This window comes from Nematostella vectensis, chromosome 11, assembly GCF_932526225.1.
Source record: "Nematostella vectensis chromosome 11, jaNemVect1.1, whole genome shotgun sequence".
Taxonomy (NCBI): domain Eukaryota; kingdom Metazoa; phylum Cnidaria; class Anthozoa; order Actiniaria; family Edwardsiidae; genus Nematostella; species Nematostella vectensis.
In genome coordinates this window covers 12,221,895-12,239,928 of record NC_064044.1, presented here as the reverse complement: position 1 = coordinate 12,239,928, position 18,034 = coordinate 12,221,895, and the positions used below count along the sequence as shown (strand labels likewise).

The 18,034-nt window shown below is 40.7% G+C and overlaps 2 protein-coding genes across 5 annotated transcripts in view; one reads left to right on the top strand and one right to left on the bottom strand.

Moving 5' to 3' along the window:
- The window catches only part of LOC5514745 (extracellular calcium-sensing receptor), a 27,091-nt gene extending 21,649 nt beyond the window's left edge, over positions 1–5,442 (top strand). For all 3 annotated transcript variants that reach the window (XM_048734635.1, XM_048734636.1, XM_048734634.1), the window contains exon 3: positions 1,640–5,442. In XM_048734635.1, coding sequence (XP_048590592.1) covers positions 1,640–3,868 — 2,229 coding nt within the window. In that variant the 3' untranslated portion in view covers positions 3,869–5,442. The remainder of the gene's footprint in view (positions 1–1,639) is intronic.
- LOC5514719 (extracellular calcium-sensing receptor) lies at positions 5,137–18,034 on the bottom strand. 2 transcript variants are annotated; one of them, XM_032384353.2, is made up of 5 exons: positions 16,634–18,034; positions 13,331–13,392; positions 10,895–10,984; positions 8,739–10,393; positions 5,137–6,849 (listed from the first exon to the last, which is right to left on the bottom strand). In XM_032384353.2, exons 4-5 carry the CDS (start codon positions 10,270–10,272, stop codon positions 5,588–5,590), a joined length of 2,796 nt encoding a protein of 931 aa, XP_032240244.2. In that variant the 5' UTR covers positions 10,273–10,393; positions 10,895–10,984; positions 13,331–13,392; positions 16,634–18,034; the 3' UTR covers positions 5,137–5,587. The 2 variants fall into 2 exon arrangements, with proteins under 2 accessions (XP_032240244.2, XP_001634878.3); XM_001634828.3 differs by lacking the exon at positions 13,331–13,392.

The window sequence follows — 18,034 nt, the reverse complement described above, 5'->3', positions numbered from 1 at the left end:
TACATGTCCCCTGTGCTAATCCCCTAGCTAGAAGCCCCTTGTACCTACCCCTAGCTATACTCCCCTTGTACCTACCCCTAGCTCCATGTCCCCTGTGCTAATCCCCTAGCTAGACGCCCCTTGTACCTACCCCTAGCTATACTCCCCTTGTACCTACCCCTAGCTACATGTCCCCTGTGCTAATTCCCTAGCTAGACGCCCCTTGTACCTACCCCTAGCTATACTCCCCTTGTACCTACCCCTAGCTACATGTCCCCTGTGCTAATTCCCTAGCTAGACGCCCCTTGTACCCCCTAGCTATACTCCCCTTGTGCCTACCCCTAGCTACATGTCCCTTGTGCTAATCCCCTAGCTAGACGCCCCTTGTACCTACCCCTAGCTATACTCCCCTTGTACCTACCCCTAGCTACACTCCCCTTGTACCTACCCCTAGCTATACTCCCCTTGTACCTACGCCTAGCTATACTCCCCTTGTACCTACCCCTAGCTATACTCCCCTTGTACCTACCCCTAGCTATACTCCCCTTGTACCTACCCCTAGCTATACTCCCCTTGTACCTACCCCTAGCTACATGTCCCCTGTGCTAATCCCCTAGCTAGACGCCCCCTGTACCCACCCCTAGCTATACTCCCCTTGTGCGTACCCCTAGCTACATGTCCCTTGTGCTAATCCCCTAGCTAGACGCCCCTTGTACCTACCCCTAGCTACATGTCCCCTGTGCTAATTCCCTAGCTAGACGCCCCTTGTACCTACCCCTAGCTATACTCCCCTTGTGCCTACCCCTAGCTACATGTCCCTTGTGCTAATCCCCTAGCTAGACGCCCCTTGTACCCACCCCTAGCTATACTCCCCTTGTGCGTACCCCTAGCTACATGTCCCTTGTGCTAATCCCCTAGCTAGACGCCCCTTGTACCTACCCCTAGCTACATGTCCCCTGTGCTAATTCCCTAGCTAGACGCCCCTTGTACCTACCCCTAGCTATACTCCCCTTGTGCCTACCCCTAGCTACATGTCCCTTGTGCTAATCCCCTAGCTAGACGCCCCTTGTACCTACCCCTAGCTATACTCCCCTTGTGCCTACCCCTAGCTACATGTCCCCTGTATGTGCTAATCCCCTAGCTAGACGCCCCTTGTACCTACCCCTAGCTATACTCCCCTTGTACCTACCCCTAGCTATACTCCCCTTGTGCCTACCCCTAGCTACATGTCCCTTGTGCCTACCCCTAGCTACATGTCCCTTGTGCTAATCCCCTAGCTAGACGCCCCTTGTACCTACCCCTAGCTACATGTCCCTTGTGCTAATTCCCTAGCTAGACGCCCCTTGTACCTACCCCTAGCTATACTCCCCTTGTGCCTACCCCTAGCTACATGTCTCCTGTGCCAATCCTCTAGTTACGCACCCACTAAGACAATCCCCAATCTACGCGGTTCCCTTGCCAATCCTCGAATCCGCCAACCCGTTAGCTAACCCATTTAGTTAGGAAGCTTAGTCTTGCGGAGTGGGAGCCTGCGAGTTTGATTGTTTTTACATTTTGTTTTTCGTGTTTAAAAGTAAATATCGGTTTGCCCCCTTATAGGAAAAAAACGCGATATGTTGCTTTCATGCTGTGAAATACTAACGAAATGTCCTTTTAACAGTTTGTCTTCATGCCTGTAACCCGCCTGCTGAGCAATCCTAAATACTTTAGTACGCTGGTTGACATGGATCTCGACACGTCAGAACAGGCTGACGCCATCGCCTCCATTGCCAAGCGCTTCCGCTGGACCTGCGTCAATATTGTGGGCTCAGATGATATGTACGGGCGAGGAGTTGTTACGTCACTGAGGCACCAGTTAAAGCGCAAAAATGTTTGCATTTTTGCGGAAGAAACAATCCGGGATTCGGTCTCACAAGCTGCAGAAGACGCGAAAAGGATAGTTGCAAAGATCAAAGAAAAAGTTCTGGTTAAAGTGACAATACTATTGACTTCTAAAATAGCTGCCAGTGCCCTCTTCAACGAGGCGAAGCGACGAAACCTCACAGCGCATGTTTGGATTGGGGACGAGGATTTGACCATATATGGCTCGCTGACGTCAAAATATGGTGACGTCATTGATGGCTCTCTAGGGATTGGTCCCCCGCAAGGAGATTTGCAGGCGTTTAAGAATCACGTGCTAAGCATTTCACGAGGACTTAGTTGCTGTAGTTGGCTTGAAAGTCTGGCAAAAGAAAACCTTAGCTGTCAATCAAATAATCTCCATGGAGACAAGGAATTGATTGATGCCGACATGTTGTCCTATGGGAAACATTATTATATCAAAAGAGCTGTTTATTCTATCGCGCATGCGTTAAAGGACTGCACCGGAAGTTGTTTTGACAATGTATCACCTTTCTACGTCACGCAAAAACTGATCAATTTGGAATATGACTATAAAAGGGAGCACTTGAAACTGTCAGGAGGTCACATTCAAGGGAAAAAGATATTGATAACTAACTTGCAAAAAATGGGATCATCATACAATTACGTTACCGTAGGCAAGTTCGAGCTAACAGGGAAAGACTGGAACCTAAACATCAGCGATGCAGCAATACAATGGCCAGGGGCTCAGCGAATAGCACCATACTCGGGCCTCTCGGAGCAGTGTCCTCCAGGGACCTTCACCTACGTCAGCCCTTTGACATGTCTCTGGGAGTGCCTTAAGTGCCCTAGTGGGACCTTTTCCGACAACTACACCTCAGCCTCGTGTAAAAAGTGCCCCGAAGGGTCCATCCCAAATAAAGACCAAACTCGATGTCTTGTTGAAGAGTTGACATACTTACAGCCGGTTGACACCTTCGCGGTGATCATCCTTGTTGCGAGTACACTGGGCGTGGCACTCGATGTAGCGGTACTGGTCATTTTCGTGCGGTTCCATCACACCCCTGTCGTGCGCGCGTCAAATCTCGGGTTCAGCCTTTTCACTCTTATCTTGTTACTTGTCTGGTTCGTCACTCCTTTGTTGTTCATTGGCCGACCAGGAGACTTGACATGCAAGGTCAGAACTGTACTCATCCCAATACTGTACACTTCAGTCAGCTCGTTCTTACTCACCAAAACCAAACGTCTTATACAAATCTTCTCCGCGTTCGACAAGAACAGGTTCCTGAGTAACTACTGGTACAGCTTTGTCGCAGGCTCCTTCATCCTCGTCCAGGCCGTACTTTGCGGTATTTACCTCATCTATTTCCCGCCAAAAACCATTCAAGTGCAAGTGGGTGACAACGCAATGCTGTTACACTGCTCACGTGACCTACCGCTAGATATTACGTCATTTAGCTACAATTGCTTATTGGCTGCCTTATGTGCGGTGTTCGCCTTTAAGTCACGCAATCTCCCGGAAACGTACTCCGAGGCTAAACACATCTGCTTTACCATGCTCTCATATATGATCACGTGGGCCATTTACTTTGTCGGTCACTATGGCAACACAGCCGGGAATTTGCGAGCTGCGGTTCCCAGCGTTGGGATTCTCCTTGGTGCGTACGCGGTGCTTCTCTTCATCTTTATGCCAAAGATCAAAGTGATCTTTCTCGAACCGGAGAAAAACACAAAAAAGGCGGCAATGGCAGAGACAAGGAAGTACTCTATAGATGTTGCGAACTTAAAGTACTACAGCGGTGGCGCTCGGGAACGCCGACATACTCTAGCGGTCTTACCACCATACCATCCAAGCACCGCGGACCCGGGCTCCGGTGCTCCACAAACGAACAGGTCGCGATTTAACTCTATCATACTTAGGAACGCTGATGCGTGCATGGCCACGTCAATAAAGGAGACTGATGAGGAGTCCGCGGAGACGGATTCTGTGTCCGTCAACGGTGATAATAAGCCTACTGTGGTCATGTGACGTCATCAGTATGACGTCATGATTTGCCGCCATCATTTACATGTTGATGACGTCATTTATGACATGCGCTTTGAAGAGACGTGGTCCCACACACATGCATTCATTTGGCACGTGATCACACTTTAGAATGCATTCATTTGACACGTGGTCTCAAACTAGAATACATTCATTTGACACGTGCTCACAAACTAGAATGCATTCTTTTTACACGTGATCCCTCACTTGAATGCATTTATTTTACACGTGATCCCACGCTAGAATGCCTTCGTTTGATACGTCATCCCTCTTAATAATCCCACGCCTCTTCCGCTCTGATCCGCTTTAAGACGGCGCCATGTTATTAATAGGGCGTTTTAGATCCACATTATAGATTTTTGCCAGCGTTGTGTCCTAAAGACGACGTGAGAAAGCATATGCAAAGACCCCCGAAATGGCGAATAAGCGGCTACACCAGGCTCCCGAAATGTAGTTTCTTAAGCATTTTATCTGAGAGAGTTTATATTAAAAAGGCGACTTGCACTATGGAAACACGGGACATTGTGGGCGGCAAACTCGTTCCCGCTTTAACAACAAAAAGCGTTCACAAATCAGCTAGAAGCGGCTTAATTTTATTGAAAGAGTTTATTTTTCCTTTACTCTTAAGCGCAAGACCGTGGTCTTTTCTTTTTATATTTTGGCGTGAGTTTTACACGTGATTTCTTTTTGAGGGTAACCTATTCATAGCTTTGGGAGCGTCTAGACCTCAAACGTCGTATCGGGTTTCTGGTGTTTGAATGGCATGTGCCATTCCTTTTAGTATTTTCCATTTGTATAGCGCCTCTTATACTTATTATCCAAGCTTTTATCCTCCAAATACATCCACTGCGGTGGCGCCGCCTTCTTCCACTAAGCCGTTAAAAGCCTGACCGCCAAGGAAGTTATGAAACGGGGAGTTGGAATATAGCATTATCACATACTAAAGGCACCTGTGCGATTTTATAAGGCAATATACTTAGTGACCGCGCTTCCATATATCTAACCTTTGCCCACCAAAAACTAATACATTACTGAAGGCTCTGTCATAAGTCCGGGACTTTTTGGCCGTTATTTGTCTTGAAGAAAAAGTAAGTCTAAGTCGCAAAAAGATGACGCAATAGGCGTGGCGAGCGAACCAGCACCGCTAATTAAACTAATAGATGAAGGCTAGTGCAACAACATATATAAAAAATAGATTTTCAAAACTCGAACCCTATGCAAATCTATCTTTGATATAACATTCTCCTTCCATCTTTAAATGAAGGTCTTTATGGATTTTTAATATCTTCAGCATGTGCAGCCAAATTACGATTACTAGAACCCTGCAAATCGAGAACAGTTCAAGTTATCGAGGGTAAAAATATATAGGAAAGTGACTTCGCGTTGGTAGGTTGGTCGGGTTATCGGGGTTCTATTCACAAACTTAAGCTTCATATTATAAAATATTCAGGCAAAATTAAACGATATCTTTAGTGCAATGTTTGTAGGTAATTGTAGGTCCAGTGATAATATTTCTCTGGGCAATTATAAAGTCATAATAAAATCTTGCATTTTCTAAATTCGTTGTTACTTTTTTTTCTCATAATGTTTGCTCTTAAAGAGAAAGAAATGCTTTTTAAAGCATCACGGCATGGGCGACGTAAGGACGATGCCTTGTCTTGAAATGACGTCACAAAAATACTTATCGCGTGACAAGGCGCAAACCTATTGAATGGGAGACGACAGCGTGAATGTTCCCACTGTGACAACAGAGGTTCTGCGCAGGTGCTGCTGGGTGCTTGCCGCTGTGCCACTCCGCGGGCGCATAGTGTAATTAAGCATTTTCGCGCGCACGATCTCTGTCCGATTCCTTTCCGGGTGGAAGAGAATAATCCTTAGCCTGTTGCTAAACATGCAGACGAGCGTGACCAGCCCTGTCACGCAAAGGGCAAGACACAGACATGTATACTTAATGGCCGGATCCGTGGTCAGAAATAACGGAATAAAACAGCACCAGATGACACAGAAGGTGAACATGGAGAACCCTATGTACCGAGACTCGTTGAAGTTCTCCGGAAGGTGGCGCGCTTTGTAAGATAAAAACGTGGTGATCGCGGCTAGGACAGCGGTATATCCCAATAGCAATATAAGCAGCGTGTGCGACTCCCCACCGCAATCCACAGTCACGTGGGTATCAAAATAGTGTAGCGTCACATTCGGCGGAAATGACATCACCCAGGCTAAGGTTGTTGCCATGGAGATAAGTGTTAGGAATAGCGCCAGGATTAACTGGCATCGAATTCCGAGCGCAACTTCCCCAACTGCGACCTTTTTGTTTTTGAATATTAACAATAGTCTGTTAGTCTTTGTTAGCATTAGAGATGTCCAAAAAGTCATTATAAACGCAAAACAAAACGGCCTGGCTTTACACATCGTCTTGGTAGGCCTACCAATGTAAAGGATAGTTAACAGGAACATGAAAACGATCATTAGAAGCATCAAGAAGCTGAACTCGCGCGCGGACGCCTTCACGACTGCGGTACCTCCGTAACGAATAAAAACCACGAATACAACAGCCGTGAGTATGATCCCAACGGAAGAACAGGTAAGGACGACAACGCTCATAGTACCCTCCAACTGAAGATAGATCTCCGGGAGTTTCAAGCACTCTGAATTGCCAGCATCGGAAGTGTACCCTTTATCACAAGGGACACACCCACCAGTACCGGTACTATTCTTGATGGACCCCCTTGGACACTTCACACAGGTCCAACAGCAAGGTACACTCCCTTGGACAGGGTACTCCCCCTTGGCACACGGCGCGCTGCATCGCGAAAAAGGGGTGTGCCGGCTGCCATTGTTCCACGTGATGTTATTTTTTGAGAGTTGCAGTTGACGGGTCGTCCAGCTCCAGTAACCAATAGTGACAAAACTGTGCCCGTGGGGAGAGGTGTGGTCTGGTTGTAGGCTCTTTATCAGATAGTTACCTTGGGTAAAATAAAATAAATTAGAATGATAATATCGAGGCCGTACCATCTTTAGACACAGAAAAAAATAACACTAAGAGCAAAGGCGCCAGAGAGTGGTCTCAAAAGTATTGGCGGAAGTGGTGGAGTGGGTGTTTGGAGGGATTGTAGAGGGTAAGGGAGGTAGGGTAACTGCGTTCGACATAGAGTTCTGCTAAAATTGAATACTTACAGTCTAATAATAGACTGCAGGTAATAAACATCTTCACCATCTTTCATCAAGATTATATTCATAATTTTTTTTGCAAATTTTGATAGAGGTATAAAACGTAGTCTTGAATTTTGTGCTTGTGTTGTGCTTGTGTTTGACTGATTCTCACTTGTGTTGCGCTTGTGTTTGACTGATTCTCACTTGTGTTGCGCTTGTGTTTGACTGATTCTCACTTGTGTTATGCTTGTGTTTGACTGATTCTCTCTTGTGTTGCGCTTGTGTTTGACTGATTCTCTTTTTTTAGTAAAAAAAAAAAAGTCATACTCTTAAATGAGGTCACTTCAGCTGTCGAACAATAGGAATTGAACTCAGCTGATCTCCCTTTCCAATGGTTTACAATTAGCAATGGTTCGGAAGGCTCTTTAAATTATGCAATTTAAATTTGTTAATAAAGGTTAGGCCAAGGTTTTACGAGCTGCTTCACAATTAGTTTAAGTATGACAGCGAAATGTTTCATTTCCTATTCATTCAGCTGTTTCACATCGTTAATTGGCGTTCTGTGCATTCAGATGAGTTTGTTTTGTCCAAAGAGTACCGCACTAAGTTTGAGCAGCGAAATAAAAGTACCCCTACTTGTATGCCATAGTCATATTGTCTTTTAAGACATGATATGTTGTTAACGTTTCTGATTTGTTCAATATTCCATTCCTAATTCCTGCTATTGTTTTCACTGGCTCTAAATTAAACATAGAACAACGTTTCTGTATAACATAACAGAACGGGTTAGTACGCAGCTCTTACAAGCTGCAATTTGATTGGGCAAATGAACACTATCCGCACCCCGACACAAAGAACGAGAAGAATAGAGACAAAAGAACTCCTTTCAAGAGCAAAGATATTAGGAGACAAAGCAGCTGCGTACTTACTCCATAACGGGTCAGTACGCAGCTCTTACAAGCTGCAATTTGATTGGGCAAATAAACAATATCCGCAGCTCGACACGAAGAACGAGAAGAATAGAGACGAAAGAACTCCTTTGTAGAGCAAAGATAATAGGAGACAAAGCAGCTGCGTACTTACTCCATAACAGCTCTAAGCAAGTAACTAAGGACGTGATATCCATGGATGTAAGCACTTGGGATGGGGTAGCTAAGGGTGTGTTTGCTTGGGATGGGATGGCAAGGGCTGCGGCTAATTGCTGGGTGGGTTGTTTTATCTTATTAAAACACATCAAGGTTATACGCCTTGTTTTACACTGGAGCGGGGCTTGCTTAAAAGCAGGAAGGCCAAAACGAAATAATAAAGTGATATCTGTAGGGCCAGGTAGCGTTTATTTACTAGCCAAAAGTTTAAGAAATCTTCTTTCTATCCTTCCCTCCTTCCTCCCCTTCCTCCTTCCCTCCCTTCTCCCCTCCCTCTTCCCCTTCCTCCTCCCCTTCCTCCTTTTCTCCCTCCCTCCCTTCTCCTCTTCCTCCTTCCCTCCCTTCTCCCCTCCCTCTTCCCCTTCCTCTTCCCCTACCTCCTTCCCTCCCTCCTCCCCTTTCTACCTCCCTCCCTCCCCCATTCCCTTCTCCCCTCACCCCCTTCCTACCCCCTTCTTGCTTCCCTCCCTCTTCCGCTTCCTGCTCCCCCCTCCCTTCTCTTCTCCCCTTTCTCCTTTCCTCTTTCACCTTTCAGTCTCCTTCCACCTTTTTTTTACCTTTCGTGTCCCCATGCTTGTCAAATTGCACAGGGTACCCAAGCTTCCCAGTGAAACTCGTTTTCTTAATCTCTTCCAGGAGGTCGCTTGGCGTGAACGTGTGGTCCCTTTTAGAGCAGGTTCCTGGTTTAGATGGACCACCAGGGGTACAATTCAGCATGCTGTGCAACGCCCAGCCAATCGCATACACACTGTCCATCACATTCGGCGCCTTGTTCAGTTGAATGGCTTCCCCAGACGGGGTACCTTCGTAATTACTACACTTAACTTTTTCACCTTTAGAAAAAACAACGCCCCTACGTGAGAAATTTTCAGACTTTGAAATGTGAGTTGGAGATGAGAGGTCATCAAAAACACACCCGAAATTTCCTTCCCAAAACTCTCGAAACCACGGATTATGATTTGAATTCAGTGGGGTAAGCTTTGCCATGTGCTCTTCAAAGGTTTCAATTCTTCCTTTCCAGGGAAGAACCCCAAGCATTCCTCCTACAGTGCTGTTTTTGAAATCCAATACAGTCGACTTGTCTCCCCATGCTTCTGCACCGATCCAGGTTTTTCCATGAAGTCCTTGCTGTTCCGCCTCTTCCAGCACGGCAAGCGCGTTCGGCGACTCGCAAAATAGAACAACGACCGTTGCTTTTTTGTCATTTTTTAATTTCGTTACGATACTTTTTATGGAAGCTTTTGTTTCTGGGAGATTATTATTTGGGTGAAAAAGCTCATCCACTGAGATACAAACATTTCGAGATTTCACTTCTTGTTTAAACGCTTCGATCCCCAACCGGCCGTAATCTTCATCTGTGGCAACAACTGACACATAACTCCATCCGTAGTAAGCTACCAGGTCCGCCATTACCTCCGCTTGGATGTAATCAGGGGGAATTGTCCGAAGAAATGAAGGGAAGAAAGTCTTGTCGCTGAGAGCTGGACTCGTTGAAGAGTAACTAATTTGCGGTATGTTGTTCATACTAAGAACGTTGTTCACAGCTTTGGAAATTGTAGATCCAGCTCCGCCAATAACTGCGCTTACTCGATGAGTCATTCCCGAGTTCTTACTCAGGCAAATACACGTATCTCCATGCGAGCTTTTTGAGGTGTTTTTATTAGTTGTCGGGTCGCTGAGAGGTAATACGAAGTCTAGTGAAGCGTTTAAGGCATTGTGGACATCGTTAGCTGAATCTCTGATATCGAAACCAAGTGTTATATTCGGAAGAATGTCCTTTCGATTGTTAATCTCTGCAATTGCAAACAATGTGGCCTCAACCCACATCAAGCCAAACACATTCATTTTGTAGCAAACCTTATTACCCATCGCTGTCTCCATGTAATAAAACCATGCAGAGAGTTTTTCATCGCAACGTACATTGTTTTTTTCTTGTACATGGACTGGAAATAGGCCGCCAATTATAAAATCGGCGTCCAAATTTGACATCCTTTTTGGTTTGTGCACACTTCCTTTCGTTAACACACAACAAGTACCACACGTAATCACTAAAATCCAACAAGCCCATCTAGTAATTCTCAACTTTGCCATTTGACCATCGGTACTTGCTCGTCTTGGTTTTAAAGCTTTTCTTCCTGGCGTCTTGCGGTTTTTCGATGCGTCCCGTTGCTTTCATTTATATTTTCTCTCCCGCTAGCGATATCACCATGCCCTGAAGAACAAGCGTTAAACAATGGGTCATGTTTGTCTTGCTCGTTTTGCTTATTCTTAGTTCAAACACAATAATATTCACGTGACTTCAGTAAAACACAGCTGGCTTTACATCATTCTTAACAATAATTGGCTGTTGAATGGGTACGTAGATTTCATCAGTACTCTATTCGATGGGTAACTTGTAGTATGGACTAGTTAACTATCCATGGACCGTCTATGTATAAAACCCGTTGAGAAAAATTTAATAACCTCGTGAATCACGCAAATTCATTTATTTCCCCAATCTCCAATTCCAATTTCCCATATAAGGGTAGGCGTTGATGTCAGGTTTTTAAAAAATATAAGTGCTATTTCTTCTTCGTTTTCGTTGTCTTTTTTGTTCCCAGATCACCTTGGTTACTGTGTTTAAAAATCAGATTATGTTTGTAAATGAACACACTTATTTTTTATCAATTTAAATTACTTTTTTCGGAAACAGTTATGAATGATAATACTATACCTCTAATCCCAAAGGTTTTCATTCAAGAAGGGGCTGACCATCATATGTAACATATATTATATTGATGTTCTATTACAAGTGCAAATATCGCTGAAAACAAGAAAAAAAAATGTTACACGTTATAAAACAGAAGAAGCAAATACAATAAATAAACAAAACCGCTTATTCTATTTCCTCGTGTACAAAATGGCCTATTATCTTAATTTTCTTCCCTTATGAATTCCTGTATATCCAAAAAGTGGCCTTTTTTCCCTGAACTACTTTTATTTTTATTTCATTCTCCCGACTTTAAGTGACCGTCAAAAAAAATTCACATATTGGTCATTTTGAAGCGGACGTCAAGTAAAACGGAAGAATAAAACAAAATGCACATGAACAATTAGCGGTCTTTAGGAAAATAATCAATTACTTGATGAAATTTCTACTGACCCGGGAAGATTTTGTCAATTAACCAGAGGCGGTAAAATTAATTAGAATATCCACTTCTGTATGCAAGATTGTACTTTGTAAAATAAAAAACAACGAATTAGCGCTAGAGTTCTAATGGCTAAGAAAGTATATGTTTTTACAGCCGTTACTCCAAAAATAATCAAAATACATAATATGTGTACAAGGAATAAACTAAAAGTGAACACACAGGAAAGCGTCCGTGAGTTGCGCTCAATTTCACTTTCAGTCCAATTATTCTTAAACAAGATAAGTGCGGTTTAAAAAGGTCATTAAATGTGCGCCATCATTATAGTGTTTGTCTCTAAATATCCGCTCATTCCTAAACTCCTACTAGATTGATCAGTATATACAGGTTAAAAAGGTCCTTTAAGTGGTTCATTATTCTAAAGCGGCCAATCTTTATCAGACGGCCACTTAGCAAACGATGGTGTCCTCTTAATAGAGGAACCCCTGTTATTTATGACATACTTTAATACCTATTCCGTTTTCTGTCCTACTTTATTAAACCTTGCCTTTTATTCCTATAATTAATTTTTTTTCAACCAATCCCTTATCTGCATAATATACGAATTCTTATTTCTATGGCTATGTGGATTTCTATCTATAAATTGGCCCATTTCTATTTCTGTGTTTTATAAAATTTATAATTTTATTTAACTCTTCAAGGATTTTAGCGGAGGGATTCGTTAATCAATTTAGCGGACCATTTTCTCTTAGGTAGCTCGTTTTAGCTCGCAGTGGTAGATAATTTTTCTTCATTAGAGCGGACCTTCCAGTCGAGTGTGTGTGTTAGGGGGAACCCCCGTTGCCGTTTTGGGGATCTGGTAACGAGGAATCTTAGTTTCTTTTGAGAGACCTTCCCCATTGACTAAAGATGGTCACATTCACTGTTTTTCTTTTCTGATTACAAGTCATAAAGTTTACGAAGCACCTGCGATACGGCCACCTTAAAAATGACAAGAATCATGCAGTTTTTCCAAATAAGGAATATATTAGTTTTCTTATATGGAAGTGACGGCGTTTGGCAAAAACGACAATTTTTGGATAAATTTTCTTGATATGATGAATCCCTGCAAAAAGTTGTGCAGTGAAAAATAATTTCTTAACATCTCCGTACACTCGGTTGATAGTATGCGACACTTGGCAAGAAATGTATATTGCCTATAGTATTCTATTTGACTTGAGGAATTTGGATTTTTATTATATAAGCGGTCCTTGTAACCGAGACAAGAGTCCACTAAACATGGAGATTCGCTGCACCAATAAAGATATGTAGAGGGTTACCGAGACGCGTACCCAGAATTGTGTCGGGGAGGGGGGGGGGGGGGGGGGGAGGGGGGGATGTGCTCAGTCACACACCCCGCTACAAAGCACCTCCTCACCTCACCTCACCACACCCCACCCCCCTTCCACTCCCAACAGCCGACCCGGGGTAGGGTAGGGGGTGGGGAGTGAAAAGCAAATACCTTGTGTCTTTTATTTGTAGTGTGGCCGGAGAATAGAGGATGGTAGCTTAACAAAGGTGCCGCTTTTTAATATCTGCTATCTCTATAAGCTTAATTGATAAAATAAATGGTCGCTTACGAATGCAGAAGGCTGGAATTTGAAGTAAAACCATAATTTAATACAATGCACGGCTGGACGGCAGTTGCTAATATGACGTTTCGGTACATAGAATCATATAATAAATGTTGTCAATTCTCTCGTAAAACAGAATTTTGGTTCTAAGAAAAAACCAAAGATTTTATCAACGTTTGATCGAGGCTTTTAGTAAGAAAGGTTTTATGTCAGACAAAGACAAACATATAACCAGTGAAAAATCAATATTAGATTCGCTTATTCTAACAAGAGAAGATATAATCAAATTTTCCCCTTCCAGTTAAAACATCGAGAATTCCATGTCAAAGTATTATCGGCTTTACAGTATTATATTCTCATAGTAGAAGGTCATTTATTTGTGATGAAATATAAATAATGAAATCTTACCTTGTTTTAGCAACAGCGATCTCGACGGATTCAAAAGCATAAACCATCTAATTTAACATCCTCTAAAAACGAAAAGGGATTAAAAAACGATTCACTGCCAACGAACACAAGAGATTTTATGCGAGTTAAAACTCCCACGACTGGGATTTAATATTTCTAATTGCTTTTGTGTAATGTAAACAAATCAAAAAGCTTATGCATTCATTCGAATGTAGGAAATAATATTGATTACTTGAAAAGGTCCAATACCTTTAGACCTCAAGTAAAGGGAATGGCTTTAGCGCTAGTTATTCCCATTGGAACAACAATATTAACCACACAAATCAAAATGAAAACATCCCAGACAGGGAGCAGCGGTTGAACACAATAGAAAAGCTGAACACGAATCGGATTTCAAGTTGCGAAATGCTTCCTTCAGTGCGATTTTATTACCTTCTCTAATTTATCTGCATAGAGGGAAAAACGATTAAATAGCATTAATGTTGTACTTATACAGATTAAATTTATTGTCAGTAATTGCCAGTAATTGAATTTTAAAACTAAAGTGTCGAAAATTTAAACTTTTAATGAAAAAAGAGTAATATGTTAATTCTTTCTACATTTTAATCCTGCGAATACCACTATATTCTAAAAATTAAAATGCAAGATAATTTTTTACTCAAAAAGAAATAGTTTTTACAAAGGATTCACAAATGAGCTAAAGGGAAGGAATCCAATTTACAAAAATATAACGAAGTTCCCCTTGAGAAGAGATTACTGATAATACTTTTCATCAGAGTCTGAAGTACTTGTCTTTTCAAAGTTTTCAAAATGCGTTGTATCCCGCACCCGATCACTTAAGCAACCAATCGAAATCAGACGTAAAATTCTGACCATTTCTCAGCAATTGTCACGAGTGAAGTAGGAGAACACATTTAGCTTAATAAACAAGCCACTTAGATAAAACACTTAGTCACTACGCACAAATTTGTCTGTATCTTGAAAGTTTCCCTAGGGAAAATTAATACGGAGCGTTTCTCCAGTAGCACGCAAAGTGAAACATTTGATATCATAATGATAGAAGGCAAATTATTTGCAAAACATTCTAAATAACAATCTAAATTTTTTTTTTTAAACATTAAGATACTTTATTTACGTGTAGCAAATATATAGTATATGATAAAAAATCAGCCGACGAAAATGAATGAGTTCTGGAACAAATATAACAAAAGGGCGGAAGACATATTTTTCATATTTATGTGTTGCCATATATACTGTCTTTTGAAAATCATTGTTGTATATAGTCGTATAGTATGTTGGCCCCGCTGGTCGATATCTAATGGCACCCGATGACAAAACCGTAAGAGTGTATCATTCCAGGCCCGTGTACCCAGGGGGGGTTGCAGGGGGTGTGTTCCCCCCCCTCTTAAAACGGCAGAAATTCACTTCCGGTCCGCAATAGACGTGCTTTTTGTAGACAAAACTTTAAAGCATAAACAAATTGATAAAAAAAAGGCTTTCTATATCACTCTGGTATATCAAAAATCTATATGTCAACCTTTTTTGTACAAAAAATCGAAAAAAAAATCCCGAAATGCATTAAAAAACAATTCGGAGGTGGTCAGAATTTTATCAGAAAACACACCGGGGGGGGGGGGGGGGGGGGGGATTAGGTTTACTTTTTCGGAAAGGAAAGAAAAGGAAAGGGAAATCCTGGATTCCAAACTGCTAGAGCCTGGGAAGCAAACAGTTTCCGACATGTTCATCGATATTCTACAACGAGTGAAACGCTTGATCTTATCATATAATACTTATATTCCCTGATTACACAGGAAGAGCTACACGATGACAATCACTAAGGTGGCTAATACTCAAAGCGTCAGCGGAACTACTTGGTTTTTAGAGAAATACAGACCATTTCAACCATGTATTGATTCATTTCAGGGGCGTAGCCAGGGTTTTTAACACGAGGGGGCCCAAAAGGGCCCTCCTGTATTTTAGATAATTTCTCATACATTTACTGTATTTTTGGCTGCTAAAAGGGGGGGGGGCCCTAGGCCAACCCCCTGGCTACGCCCCTGCATTTCCCTAGACCCAAGACCACATAGTTGTTTCTACTTGTCTGTAGTCTTTCTAGTCATACCAATCACATTGTAAGTTGAAAAGTGGTAGGTATACTTTAAAGAAGTGACTTCTGTCAAATTAAGTGACACTTAATTACTGTAGTTTCGACTCAAAATGCAAAAAAACCCTGCTAGTAAAAAGATTTTTTTCTGTTTGTTTCTAGCATTCTCAAATAGTTGTGTCTATTTTCCTTCGCAACCGTTTTAGACTCGTCTTACCAAGCAGCGGTTTTAACATGACGAGTAAGCCTGACGGGTCCAAAACGTTCAACGTTTTGTAGGGCTCGTTTGAGCTCGTTTCTGTAAGCCCTGGAAATATAGTTGGAAATAGAACCTACCATAACGTCTGACTTGAAGAAGTCGTATTAACGACAGCAATTTGGCAGAAGTCGACTACCCGTTTTGGTGAACCATAAGAATTTAAAATCATGTGCGCTATCTATTTATATGATCTAATTAAGCAGCAAGATTCTAAGCGCGAGGGCTAAACTTTGATAAGAACTTAAAATAGAGCCAGTGGACGAATCGATTAATCAGGAATTTTATCAAGTCGTCAAAATTTACGCCGCTCTTGGCTCTTCCTCACAAGAACCTATCAATCTCATTGTATATGTATGTATGTCTTTCTTCAAATAATAAATTATTAAACAATTTTATATATTCTCACAAATATATAACAATATGTGTTGTGCTTATAATGATTCAAATGTTGAGTGATCGATTAAGACGGTTTTGAAATGTTATTATTCTGGTGAAAACAATTTCAACCTAAGCTTAGAGTTGTTTCGACTTTAAGGAATTTTTCTTGATATTATTTTTAACTTCAACAAACATGTATAAACATATCAGGCGTATATTAGCGAGCAGATATGGTTAATGTATTATATCGAAAAATTCAAATAGCGAAAAGTTCTGTGAGTATAGAAAAATAGAGACAAATATTTCTTTTACGACTAATGTCGACGTTTCGACAAATATCAAAATCATCTAGGACTAAAAACACAAACAAAAACTTTGATACCTTCATGATGGCTGATAGAAATGATACAAATAATTTTGTAAAATGATAAAATATTAAGTAGACTTAAGAAATATATATACTTAAATAAGCTTTGAATAGATGGAACGAGGTATAACTTTATGTATGTATTTAATCATTAATTGATTCTTCAATGATAATTTAAAGACAAAAAATATGTACCTTATATTTGTGAAAGCCATAGGCCGAGGAAGATATATTCAGTACACCCATAAAACTGCCTCAAGTATTCTTGAAATAGAAAGGGAAATTAATTAAATTTTAAATATGTTTGAGTCTAACCCGCAATAGACAGACATATAAAAGACTTTTATGCTAATGAATTTTTTAAAAGAATTCAATTAAAATTTGGTGACTCCTACTAGTTGAAAATTTACTTGAATTTCTAGTCTAACATGATATTTTTTTTAGTGGTAGGAATTGATCACATTATAAAACACAATTCCTGGGGAAAATTTGAGAGTATTCTTGTTAATAAACTTATGTTACCTTTTTACGTTTACTGAATAGGAAAAACCTAAAGTATGAAATCTTAACGACCAGAAAATGCTATTTTTTTACAGGGATAATTTAAGATTTTCTTTTTCTGTCTAATATAATATAAACGAGTAAAAAAAAGATATATAGGCGAACAGACTTTTTGTGTGTCCTTTTAAAATAACTTTGCAAATTAGCTTGTTCTATGGACGGCCAAATTTTTAAAAAATGACAAAATGAAACAACTTTTTAAATAATAAAAGGTAAGATAACTAAAATACCTCCACCTCGAGTTCTCTTGAAGGTGAAAAAGTATGACAAAATTAATTTAATGTATTAAAAAAAAGGAAAATTGGGGGAATAAAACCTCAAGCTCAACTCAAAAAGTTCAACTAATAATTTTTAGACGTGATGTTCATAAGATTATTTCTATTCTAATCTACAAACTTTATCTCAATTATTTAAGACTAGTGTATTAAATCTTTTTTAATCTGTTAATTTGGGCAATAGCGAGTTAGAACAGTTAATTTAAATAAAAAAAATGATTGATACTGATGACATTTTGCGAGTGCAAAATTTTGCTAGAATATTTCAATTTTGTCAATTTTGCTAGAATATTTCTTTGTTTCTTTCCAAAACCCAATCATCCCAATATTTCAATTTTGTCAATTTTGCTAGAATATTTCTTTGTTTCGTTACAAAACCCAAGCATCCCAATATTTCAGTTTTTCCAATTTTTGCTAGAATATTTCTTTGTTACTTTACAAAACCCAAGCATCTACGGAGTAAACAAACAAACGAGAAAAGTTTAGAGCAAAAAGAAATCCAAACGAAAACTCTGATTTTCAATTATGTTATAAAGTTTGCATAAGCTATTCTGTGTTTATCACCCTTGGCGATTGTTACAAATTAAAAAAACCCTCACCAAGCAAACTAATTAAGAAAATAAATTTTAAAACTTATAAGGACTTATCTTTGGATAATTCTACTTTAGTTTTGGGTAGAATTTCCGTTGTCGGTTGTTAGAAATTGTAGATGTTGCTTGCTCTGTCGATAAGCAAACGTCCTCTTTGACAAGTTGATTGC

Coding starts and splice junctions, on each gene's coding strand:
- LOC5514719 (XM_032384353.2), bottom strand. CDS start 10,272: ATGGCAAAGTTGAGAATTACTAGATGGGCTTGTTGGATTTTAGTGATT. Junction 6,850..8,738: donor CAAGCATGGGGACACGAAAG/GTAAAAAAAAGG, acceptor ATTTTACCCAAG/GTAACTATCTGATAAAGAGC.